The 13,154-nt window shown below is 35.8% G+C and overlaps 1 protein-coding gene across 1 annotated transcript; it reads right to left on the minus strand.

Moving 5' to 3' along the window:
• Positions 1-1,451: 1,451 nt before the first annotated feature.
• On the minus strand, positions 1,452-10,985 carry LOC108771136 (dual specificity mitogen-activated protein kinase kinase hemipterous). The gene is made up of 8 exons (XM_018523054.1): positions 10,498-10,985; positions 7,099-7,592; positions 6,649-6,828; positions 6,414-6,548; positions 5,850-6,097; positions 3,488-4,279; positions 2,803-3,102; positions 1,452-2,659 (listed from the first exon to the last, which is right to left on the minus strand). The coding sequence occupies exons 1-8, from the start codon at positions 10,697-10,699 to the stop codon at positions 2,524-2,526; spliced, it is 2,487 nt and encodes an 828-aa protein (XP_018378556.1). The 5' UTR covers positions 10,700-10,985; the 3' UTR covers positions 1,452-2,523.
• Positions 10,986-13,154: the final 2,169 nt, after the last annotated feature.

Genomic DNA, 13,154 nt, shown 5'->3' on the forward strand with positions numbered 1-13,154 from the left:
TTGTTCTACAATCTGTAAAAATTTAATTTAGAAAAAATATTTATTTTTTCAAAGAACAAAAGAGGGATTAATATTTATCAATTAGACATCAATTAGGATACAAACGTACACAATGATAAATCACGTACTGCAAAAAGAAAATTAACCTCGAAAATAACGTACGTTCTTTTTAATATTTAAACTAAACGACAAAAATTAAACTAAATCGTAATAAAATTCTTATCTAATTCAACATTATAATTATAATAACCTGGTGGTATAATTACTTATTTGCGCAGTAACAATAAGTACATAATGATATATAATATGGTCTATTAAGAAATTAAATTAAGAAGGAATTTCGATTTCTTTCAATATTATGCGCTTCTTATTGACATATGAACGAAAACGCCGAAAAATCGAAGATTACATGTATTCATCATAATCAGTGAAGACGTCTGCTTGAGTGGTTTGCATAATTTTTTTTATTATTCTAAACAACGAATAGAATACGTCGATTCAATTGAAATGGGAACGGCACGACCCAAATTAAAAATACTACCGATGTACTCTCAATGCGTTTGGAGAACGGGAGTTAAAGTGGCGAAAAAGGAAATGAAGAGAGATACAATAATTCGTATAAATATAAGTTTATTTACATTGCAACAGATCCTTTTGTCAAATAAATGACAAAGGGTGATTACGAGTGTAGACTTGAACGTAGTTAGAGATTAAATGTTAATTAAAAATAATAATTACAACATTCTAAAACCGTGTATATATGTGTAGTGTATATATGTTGGTGTTTGTGTATGTATGTATGTGTGAGGTGACGCCTTGCACGCTCTGCTGATTGAGTAATATACAATTCATCCTCCGTGGACTCTACGAGACGTGCTACTGCGACATTATTGTGCTTTGTTTTTTGTTATTTTTTTCCCCTTTTTCGTCATAAAGAAAAGTCGAGTGCGGACGATAATATCCCTCCCGGTTGGACTATCGGTACTGGACACACTCATGAACTTACGACTCGCTCTCGTATTTAACGTTGCTTTAATAACAGTCATTAATATTAATAGTAAAATGTGGAAAAGAAGTCACCGTGAAACTGCAATTCGAGTCGCAGAGGTATCGCAAGGCCGTCCCAGAGAAGAGAGCGAATTTCGTTGCGTTTATGTTCTATCTCTCCTTCCCTTGACAAAATTCTTAAAGAATGACAGAATGAAGCGTAAACGAAAAGCGATAGGAACGGTTTACGCATTTTTCACGTGCGGCACAATGCCATATATGCCATATACTTCTCTTGTGTATATTTATATTATAAATATTTACACACGTTTGCGTGTATATATATTTATATATACACATGTACATAAATATGTATGTATAATGTGTGTCGAGGCTGATGTAGAAAAAACATCGCGGTGCATCGCGATTAATGCCGCACTTTTCCGTCGCTGTACTTTTTTTTAAATACGCAAACGATATAAAAAGTTGAGCATCGTATTTCTCGTTGCGTATTATCTATAAATACACGTCGAGAAAAGAATTATTGAAGGTAGATTCGCATTTCGCGGCGGCGAAGAAAGCCGTGCAAACGTCGCGAGAACGTTCGCCGTCGCGAACGATCCCCTCACGTATGTAAAACGTGTGTACACGGGCCTCGGGGCGCCGATCACACTCTCGGTTATAATATTAATCCTAATAATCCCTCTTAATTGAATGCTTCCTTCTTCCTTCATTTAGAAGAACAATCGAGGCAAAAGAATTCGGCGAGAATTTGTAGTGAAACTATTTCTTTTATTTTATTTTTTTTTTTTTTTAGGAATGATCTGTGCAATTTTTTCTTTTTTTTTCCAACTATCTTGTAAAAAATAATTCATTCCAATTATTTGCACGTCAAGATCAATCAAACCGAGACGGTCGACGCGATTTAGCTAAAGGCTGCTCGACCGTGCAGAAGTTTACGTTTACAACGACTTTAGCGTGTGAAGCGTTCTAAATTCGAAAAAGACGTTTCACTCTTCCCTAAGTCCTAACAGCAATAAGAAATTCAGAAAATATTCTTCGATCTGAAATACTTGGAAATCTTTCAGAGATCTGAAATATTTATACTAGTTAGTATAAGTTCTCGTATATCTTAAGGCAAGGCAATTCTCACGTTCGAAGCGTCCGGGAATCCAAATGCGTGAGAATATCAAATCAAGATGAAATATTTTCCAGCGTTTTCAGCCGTTTCGCACGCTAAATCGACGTTCCCGTACAAGTCTTCGACTCGCGCACAACTCCGAGTTCGCGGCGGCTCGAGTATTAAGGACACGCTTCTCTGTTTCCTTTGTATGTTTTTCTTTTAGTTTACAATGTTCGGAACACATTGTGTATACGTCTTTGTCTACACGTTCTATAACTCGCTCTGTGCGCGCAACCGTTGCCGGATAACGATGCACTTCGCTACTACGTGATGCACGTGATCGTCGTCCGAGTATCCGTAGTCACATATGGCACCAACAAGGAATAATAAGGCTTAATGATTGTAGCGGTGGGTTATGGTGGCGGAGGTCTCCTCTGAGGTTCGGGTGTGTAACGCAGACGAGCTCGCACGTGTTGCGGGCTACCAGGCACGGAATTGCTTTCCGACAATCTCCTAGGCGGCGGCTGAGGCGGAGAAGGCGAGACATACCTAAAAAAAAAGTCGAATTATCATGTACATTATTCTCTTTTGATCTTACTGAAAAAAATAATCAATGATGATTATAATTCATAATCTTACAAGAAGTTATCTTCTTAGCAAGTAAAAAGCAAACAAAAAGCGGAGATGCACACCTTCGCGGAAAAGAAGGAGACGCTTGTTCAATTAAATTCCTTCTAAGAGCAAGCGGGGACTCGCCACGACTTAATCTCGGCGGTGGTTCCGGTGAAGGAGCGCGGTCGCTGCCGAGCCTAAGACGTACATAGGACGCAAAGCGTTTCTTCGCGGACTCTTTTGAGCCAACAATCTGTTGCGATGGCATCGCCAATGACGACGGCGGTGACTCCTGTTTCAGCTGATGCGCAAAACGGGAGATTAACAACTGTGGACTAGTGGAACCGTGGGATCCCTGCGGCGGTGGCTCCGAAGGAAATCTATAAAAAGTAACCTAATGTAAAAGGGGGTAATAACATTTACTATACTAAATAAAGTTAATTCAAAAATAGACTTTTGCATTAAAAATAATAAAGAATAGAAATTATTAGATTAAAATTAAATAGCACATCTAATAGACGTATAAAAGACTGAACGAAGGATAAATAAGAATAAATATAGAGCATTCAATGTGCATATCAATCAGCAAATATCATTGCAAGTGAAAGAAATAAAAAATATAAAGTAGCTTATACTCATCTCATACTTCGGTAAATGTTAAGTTCTAAATGACAGTGTCTTAAAAAATAATTCTGACGATCATGTGCGTGCATTTTGTAAGTAAATCACAAAAAATTCAAGTCTTCCAACAAATATTCAAATTACCTCTTACGGCTGATCATCGGACTACCATAGATATTCTGAGTCTGTGGATAAGTTTGGAGTGTCGCAGATTGCTGTGACGGTGGGTGCGCAAGTCGCTGCAAAAATGGTGAGTAACGGCCGCTATTGTCATACGTAGCAGGTGGTGGCTGAATAACGCCAGGCGGATCAACGTTCTCCCGCCGCCAGGGCGAATAGTCCCTGGTGAAAGGGCTCAACGATCTTGAAACGCCTCCCTGCCATTGATCTGCCTTATTGCCACCGTCCCGCTCCTCGTAACGGCTACTGCGATACGGGGAGTATGGTCGACCATTGCTGTCCAAAGTGGAGTCCTGAGTCCTGTAAGGAGAGAACGGTCTCGTCGTCGTCGTCGTCGTCGTCGTGGTCGTCATCGTCTCCTGTCTACTTTGACCGTTCGTTGTCGAGCAGCGATTCGAGGAATTGTAATCGTGCCTGGTGATGCTCTGCTCGTGCTGTCGATAGGGCGAGAAAGGTCGCGGCGGCAGATTCGGCTCCGGCTGATCCGCCGCGTCCTTAGATATTGGCGGTGAGAACGGTCGAGCCATCTCCTTCCGACGAAGAGTGTATGGACTGTAGGGCACGTAGTTCGCGCCATTTTCGCTGTTGGAACGCTGATGAAATGGCAGAAAACCACAATTCGACGATTCTCTAAAGCTGCTATTGATATTGCTCCTCAAGAAGGCTGGCACCTCGGATTGCGCTCGAAGTTGAGCTGTCTGTTTCAGGGACACGTGACCCGAAATTCGCTGCTGCTGACATCCTGGTAATCTGGAACTGAATCGCCATCCAAATAAAATTTTCTGAAGATTTATGAATATGATTGATTTCCCTTTAATACACAAAAGTGCAATTTGATTCTTTCGGTATGCGTATGTACCACCATCATCCCATAATCGTACCATGATGACTCTGTAAAAAACCTCAGTCTAGAAGAGTTAATGAATGTTAGAGCAAAGCGTTAATCGTTAATTGTTAGCAGGCAAAACGCAGATGAGGACAGAAGTTTTCTATTATAAGAGTTATTAAATCGTCTTTAAATTGTGCCGGAAACTTCCGGAAGAAAATCTCGTCTTTATGCGAGATCAGAATTTTTCGCGTCATGTAAGTCGTGGAAAGAGTCGCTCACGGCGAAAACTTTACATCAAAATAATGAGAAATCTTAAGCTCTATAAAAATTTTACTGACAAAATTAAGAAAGGAAGTAAATGATACGATTGAAATTTCTATAATTAGGATATCTTGTGTACAATCCATAATTCTTTTTGTCACGATTATATTAATTTTGCTGCAGCAATTTCGTCTCCGATCTGCAAATAGTCAAGAATTCATTTTACAAAATCAATTTGCAAAAAAAGAAAAGAAAAATGGCATGTGCACAGGGAAAAATTATGCGTGCATCGCGACGGAGTTGCGAGTTGCTACGCTAAACGCAACAAAAGTAGGCGAAAAGAAAGAAACGAAAATACATTAAAATAAATAAAAAATGCTTACCGTGAATAGGGGTTGAAGGGTGGGGTGTGTAACAGGCGCGTGCACAAACCAAACAACTCGAAATGAAAATCGGGCAGATTTTTGGATACCCTGAGCAGGATAGTTAATCTTTTTTTTTCTTTTTTTTTTAAATCTCTTTCGGGGATTTTCAGGTAATTTGTCCGGGAAGGAGCGGAAATAGGAAAGGAGTAAGGAATGAGGGAGGTAGAGGATGCTACGCTGCGCTGCCTCCCTCAAGCTCAAGGCTGCAACACAATTCAACACGCACGCAAACTTTTAATTCGAAAGAAAGAACTGTAAAAGTCAATTTTTTTGCAAAGCTGTATTAGAGATAAATATATACCGGATGTTTCGGGAGTATATCGCGTTTGTATTCGACAAATTTTCTACAAATTCGTGAATTGATCATTCTTCAGTTGCAAAAGTCGACACGCGCAATCAACGAGAGAGAATCCGCTGGCTGAAAGCCAAAGGCACCATAATTCCGGGACAACTTATACAATCATTAACATCCAACGACAGGCCAATTCGCAAAACGCTTCGGTCCAAAACTCACTGATCGTCAACATGTTAAGTGCATAAAGTTTTAACCGAAAAAAATCGTTCGTAAAACGCGATTAAACCTGGTTACCAAGACAAAAAAAATAGATAACCAAACCAGAAATCAGTATCTTTATTAGTCAAGAATCTCATGCCATATTTAAAAAGTTCGCGATTTTACTGTTACGCTAGCATTCTTAATTGATTATGTCATCCTATCATTCCTATCACAATATTAAACATCTTAACTATTATGTCTAATCTAAGAAAAGCATACAGCAAATAGCAATTAGCAAATATTATTGATTTTCACCTTGGTTCTAACTGCCGCATGACTTTGCCGAACCATTGACAGCCTGAGTTTGTTAGGGTAGAATTTATCTCGCCATCCTGTAGAACGTCGTATTTGCGAATAAAGGCATGTTCCATGAGCTTGTGGTACTTTGGCCGGTGCTTGTAGTTCTTTGTGAGACAGCAACTGACGAAACTCCTGAACTCCTTGGAGAAGAGTGCATCCGCCGGAAGAGATGGAGGATCATCTTGTACTACTCTGCTCAGTACCTACAATGAGTAGAATAATAAAATAATAAGTATGAAACAATGTAAATGGATATAGGCATATTGAAAGAAATTATCCAATCACGAAATAACTTTTTTCAAAAGATACAGAAAGAGATAAAGAGAGGGGAGGGAGAAGGAGAGAGAAAAAGCAAGAGGAAACTATATTAAAAATAAAGTTTCATACTGAACTAAAAGCAAAAGAGCTTTCTAATATGCAATAGTTCATTTTAATATATAATTCATTACGCATATTTAGTACAATTCATAATAGAGATTAAAAAAAATCTAAAAATCTAATTTCCAACGGAAATTTTACCTCAAAATCAGTCTTGCAGTCTCGATAAGGAAATACTCCCGTAGCTAGTTCCACTAGAGTAATGCCCAAACTCCATACATCTGCCCTTATATCATAATCCGGTTTAGTAGGATCTGGTGGATCTATCCTTTCAGGCTGTATACAAAAAAACGATAAAAAAAAACACAATTATTAAAATAATAAATTATTCAGAAAAGTTGAACATTTTCCCGTATTGTGATATACATTTACTTACAGCCATATATGCCGCACATCCCGCACTTCTCGTTTTCGCTTTGCTATCAACCAGTCTGCCAGAAATCCCGAAATCGCAAAGTTTTACTCCTCCCGTCTCATCAAGTAATATATTACTAGGTTTCACATCTCTATGTATTACACCATGCTTCTCTTTCAGGTACGACAACGCTTTTACTGTCTACAAAGAAAAAAATGTATCACAATGTAAAGTCATCTTTCCAATAATTTCGAAATTATGAAAACATAATCTAATATATTTCAAATTTTAAAGAAAAAAATTAACACAACAAAGTATTTTAATTTAAAAAATAATATGATAAAAATAAAATTATCTTTTTTCGGGATATGTATCTTCTTCTTTCCTATAATTTTTTAAGATTTTTGAAGATAGCAATTATGGAACTCAGGACATAAAATATCTTATTAACAAAAGGATAAAGAAACTTACTGCTACTGTAACTTTTCCTAAAAAATCTTCTGGTATCGCTTGCCTGCTACGCTTTAACAATTTGTCTAGGCACGTCGCCATTAGTTCCATACAAATCCAAACATCAGATTCAGTGATGAAACAGCCCAGGCACTGCACAATGTATGGACAGTCGTGCGATTTGAGTACGACGTCGAGATCCATGATTATCCTCTTGTTCTCTTCCGCGTTCCCGGAGCGTCGCATCTGCTTCACGGCGATTATTACGCCGCTCGGCTTATGCCTCATTTTAACAACGTGTCCACAGGTGCCATTACCGAGTTCACCCAAATGCTCCAGATCTTTCATATCCGTCTGATATTTTTGACCGTTGATATTTAGAATGCCGTTCATCTTCATAATTTCTTGCAGTTTTAACTCAACTTCACTATCATGCATCTTTGGCGGTGTTATCTGCGACACTGGCAGATCTAGCTGTCTTCTGAGTCGTGTCGGGGTACCCATATCCCCAACAACTAAGAAATGCATAATATTTTAATATTAATTAATAATGTTAAGTTCTTTTCATTCTCTACGCTTTTCTTATAATTAAACGTAACTTCCTTATAATTTAGCATGTATAAATAAGTCTACATTTGCTTTAATAAGCAAAAATAATCTTAATATCAACATTGAAAAAATATTTGTTATTTCTCTAAAAAGTTTAAAATCAAACTTATAGAAAACTTTTAAATTTAATATTGAAATACATTTTCATTTAACCCTCGTAGGACACACTTATTTTTGATACCTTTGGACGACACACATGGGTCATTCGTGTCCGACCCGAAAGGTTCTTAGAGTGCTCGAAAAATTCTGTAAAAATTCACACATATTCTTTAAGGTCTCTACTAAATTATCCTGCTATGCAAACATTGAAAAAAATGTTTAGAAAAATTATGAAAATTACTTTCTGCACCAGAAAAGGAAAATACACGGTGTCTGTGGACTTCGCATATCGGCTTTCTGCAGTGAATACAGCAAAAAAAAATATAGACACGATAAAATAAGCCTACTCAATATAAAAATAGTAAAATAACTGAATTAAATTACTAGTAAAAAGGCACGTTCCGAGTACAGACATGGATCTCTCGATTCTTCACGCAACTTTGCGACCGTGCTGCTTGACATAGAGATTGCTGGTCCACGTTGTTTCCCTATATTCCCCTCATCATAAGTTTATTTCCATGGAGGGGGGGGGGGGGAAAGGGCCATGTTCACAGGTATATGAGAAATAAGAACTATTAGAAATGGCATGGGTCACGAAAGACCCAGTGTGTCCTACGAGGGTTAATATTGAGCTTATTAATCCTATATTTAATTATATGTTTACAATATATATTCTACATTTAAGTATGCATATTAGCATTGATTTATATTATAACACTATATATATTATATATTAGGAGTGTGATTTAGTTTTGAGGGTTTTTTTTCAAAAATTGATTTATTTAAACAACATATCACATAAACATTTAATAACTGCTGTATGATCAACATTTAATTCTCTGGCAAGTTTTGAAATGAATTGTGCTAGATTATCGTCCAATAATGTTTGCAAATCTGCATTTTCCAACTTTTGTCGTTAATAACAGAGAATTATTTGAAAGGCATAAAACAACGCAAGATGTTAGACGCTATTATTTTATATTTCAATCGAATTAATCTTTCAATTGATTAAACTTAAATTAATTACACTTAAATAAACGTTTCGGTCTTCCATTAGACCATCTTCAGTATTAACATAATTTTCCTACGCATATGCATATTAATTTTAACCACGTATTGACTCTTAGTTGTTTTGTCGTTAATATTGAAATCACCACTTTTAAATCGACAGAACCAATAGTCACATGTCTTAATTGATAGAGCAACATCACCATAAGTTTCTATCAGAATTCTATAACCTTTAGCCGCCGTTTTCTTCTGATTAAAACACAAAAGCAATACATATCGAAAATGCTCTTTAGGAAACTCCATTTTTAAAACGATATAAACATGATTTTTACTGCATCCATTGTTAATAAACGACTAAATATCACAGAGTAATATTAAAGCATTAAGAAATAACAGCTGTGATTGAAATGTCTTCAACAACACTGGCATTAGTGCTACCTCTAGCAAAACCCTCAAAACTAAACATTCTTAATATTTAACACTGAGCTCTATTAACATATCCTTTCTCCCCTAAAAGTTATTATAATATTTATTATACTATGTGACTTATTAGCATGTCTACTTTTTGATTCGGTATAAGAATTCAATTATTAGGTGTTAAACTTAATTTCTGCCATTTTTCGTCTCCAAAATTGATTTGTTTCGAAGGGAAGATGAATGAATACCTTAATAAAAATAATTTCCTCCATTTTCTACTTTATTATTAATTAATAATACTTTATTAATAATACTTTGATTCAGGTATTTTCCTTCGAAACAAATCAATTTTGGAGACGAAAAAACGACAAGAATTAAGTTTAACACCTAATACAATAATAAACAGCTTAGGATCTAAATGTTATTCAGCAAAAAAATTTATTTCTACCAATGTAGATTAAGCAAATTCAGTTAGACATACTAGTATATAAAACCATTATATACTGACGTAATCTGAACATGAAAACAAAATATCTTGAATGTCCAATATATATTTACCAAATAATACAATAAAAAGCATATATATTAAATTTTTGTGATTTAATTAGTTTCTATATTTATATTAAACACACATCTTCATGTCGATTTGTATACAATAGCTTTAATATGCATCAAGTGTAAACTAGCAAATTTACTCCATTAATCTAAATTTAACTTATGATAAATTTGGTAAACTCGTACTACACTGGATTAGTATATATTAAAAACTGCTTTGTATCAAGTATCTAAATGCAGTGGTAATATAATCAAATTTGGCATTGAAATAATACATTAATATTCTGCTAAATAACGCAACAATACCATTATTGCATTATGTAATCGTTAAAAATATTTATATGCTTTTACATTTAACTTGCTAATCTCATGTACATATATAGTAAACTATCATATCTATAGCTAACTTTTATAATGATTAATCTAATGCAAGTGATCAAATTCATTATTACTTTGTATCTTTGATCTAAGAATTAGAAAAAAATAAAGAATAAATTAAATAGTAATTACAGTTAATCTATATTGGTAGAAATAGACATAAATCAAACAGCGAGCGAGTCACGCTCGCAAAATCGACAGCGAAGTTCGATCAACAGCCCGACGGTCAACATAACCTGTACACGTGAAATCATGGTAAACGCATCGTCAAGATGGATCGTATCCATTTAGAAAGTGGAAGATCCAGAGCGGACTCGCATGGATGTTTACGCGCATTTAAAGCAAGCTGCTTACGTTGCCGTGGTCTGCGGGGCGCGGGGCTGGACGCGGGTCCTGCCGCCACCGTCGTCGCCAACGACGACGACGACGAAGAGTGCAAGCCCATACCCGGGCCGCCAACGTCGCCGCCGACTTGCCTGTCCCGCTCCCGCGACTCGTTCTCCGCCCGCAACCGCTCCTCCAGATTCATAATCTTCTTCTCCAGGGTGCTCGACATCGCGCTCGCACGCCGTGACTCCTCGGCGCTGCCTAACGCGGCTACGTGTTTGTTTTGGTTTCTTTTCCTTTTTATTTTTTTCTCTTACATACGCCGCACTCCACCACCAACGCCAGGCTCACCCAGGCTCACCGGGTTCGCCACACCGCCGTCATGCGCCCGATATTTGACAATTTTTGCATCACTTTTTTTGCTGCTCTTTTACGCGCTGCCCCTTTTTGGCAGCAGGGGGTACAAACTCCCCTCCCGAAAAAAAGGGGGAACGATTCTCAGCGCCGTCTGAACTTTCCGGAAGTAGCGAACGAAGTGCGTGCGGATCACATGATAAAGCCGGGAGCATGGTGTAACAAGACAATAAGGTGTAACATTCCCGTGGATGCGCAGTAGTATGCGCTTCGACCAATCACATTTGGATCCAAATGCACCCGCAAAATTTAAATACACAAATAATTACATATAATTAAAATATTTCTATTTAAGATTAAACGTATTTCTATTTAAGATTAAATGTATTTCTGTTTAAAAATAATGTAAAAAATATATGGAATTAGTGTTGGCCTAAACAATGGCGAGGCAGGGAAAATATTTCCGTAAAAGCGCAAGTACTTAAAATCTAAATGCTAAAAACAATGTGATGGCAGATATATTAATTGAGAAAGAAATTGGGACGTGTGTGTGTGTGTGTGGTCACATATGGGATATATACTCGCATAAAAGATAACAAGGTAAGGGCCTGCGCACAATAGAGGAACAAGAATTAGATATTAAGATTTCAACTTATCAGAAACCGTGTATTCCGATGTAATCAGTTTCTGATAGGTTGAAATCTTAATATCTAATTCCTATTCCTCTATTGTGCTCAGGCCCTAATACTATATGTATTATCAAAATTTATTATCATAAATAAATAAATAAGTATTAATAATGATAGTGTTAATAAAGTATGTAATCATGTTAATAAATGTGTTTAAGTATTTATAATAATATATAATATTGTAGGTTAGGAAATGCTTAAAAGCAAGGAGATTGACAATAAAAACATGCAGATATATTATTGCCTTATATACATTTTTTATATCCACTTATTAAATATATACATATATATATATAATATCCATATAATTCTTCAGTAAGATCTAAAACTGCAAATAATATAAATTAATGTATATAATATAAAAAAATTAATACCTCTCTCTTAAAACTTGACCCAGGTATAATTATAACATATTATCTGTTCCTCAACAATACGTGTTAATAAGAAAATATTAAGAAAAGATTATGACAAAATTGGTTGTAGTATAGAATAATACGTATTGTTCTCAATTTATAATTTTGATGCTAATATCTATTGATTTTATTTTTTAGGATATGCTGTGATATCTTAGTGAACTATCAGCACAAATAAGTATTATTTTAAAAAATAAAATATGTTCTAATAACTTTATGTATTTTTGAATTATTTCCATTCCAAAAAGAAAAGTTTGAACCACGTTAAAACAACTGTTAATACAACTTTTTGTTTGTTTGTTGATTTACTTTGTAAAATAATGTCTATTATATGTGTATATATATGTATATATACATTTATATACGCATATAAGTGGAATATATAATGTATTTATGAAAATGGAATTTTTCTTATTGCAAGAATTAGTAGAGACTATAGTGTTTCGACGCTAAGACCAAGAGCAGCGACACTACCGTGTTACGTTACGCAAATCGGCGATTTGCGGGGTAATTTTTTACTCAACTTTTATTATTTCAGGTATATTTATGTTGTACTTTATTGAAAATCGTGATTTTATATAATTTTATATTATTTATATCATTAAATTCATAATGTCGTATTCAAATTTCGCGGTTGCATTTGGACCCAAATATGATTGGTTGTTCTATTATGCCACCGCCATTATGCGCAATGTTACACCTTGTCTTATTACACCCATGGTGGAAATATATAAGGTGAAACAATACGCATAATGGCGGTAGCAATACTGGAAATAGCCAATCAAATATGTCCGAATATGTACTTTCCTACTGCGCATCTATCAGATTGCTTCACCTTATATATTTCCACCATGATTACACCATGAGTTAAGGGATTACACCATAAGTTTGGGTGTTTTCCAACAACGTACACAGATGACACAGTGTAACACTGTGTCGTACACAAAGGCTGCTTTCCTTTTAGGAGACACAAACCGACACAGTATAACACACTCAAACACAGTTTGCCACGCTTAAATGGAACGCGATATGTGCAGTGTGTGTATCGTGTGTACGAACTTTTAATACCTAACCTTAAAAGATTTGAATTTTGACCTTAACGGACATGCGAGATCAGATTATTGCAAGGAGTGATGTGTATATTTTCGAGTAAAGGTACATACTTTGCATCAATTGGTGGAGGTATTCCAAAAAAAGATTTAACATCTTACAAGTTACAAACTTTTCA

The sequence above is a fragment of the Trachymyrmex cornetzi genome, unplaced genomic scaffold (genome assembly GCF_001594075.2).
Source record: "Trachymyrmex cornetzi isolate Tcor2-1 unplaced genomic scaffold, Tcor1.1 scaffold1399, whole genome shotgun sequence".
NCBI classification, from domain to species: domain Eukaryota; kingdom Metazoa; phylum Arthropoda; class Insecta; order Hymenoptera; family Formicidae; genus Trachymyrmex; species Trachymyrmex cornetzi.

Coding starts and splice junctions, on each gene's coding strand:
- LOC108771136 (XM_018523054.1), bottom strand. CDS start 10,699: ATGTCGAGCACCCTGGAGAAGAAGATTATGAATCTGGAGGAGCGGTTG. Junction 7,593..10,497: donor GCCCCGCAGACCACGGCAAC/GTAAGCAGCTTG, acceptor TGCATTTCTTAG/TTGTTGGGGATATGGGTACC. Junction 6,829..7,098: donor TAGGAAAAGTTACAGTAGCA/GTAAGTTTCTTT, acceptor TTTTCTTTGTAG/ACAGTAAAAGCGTTGTCGTA.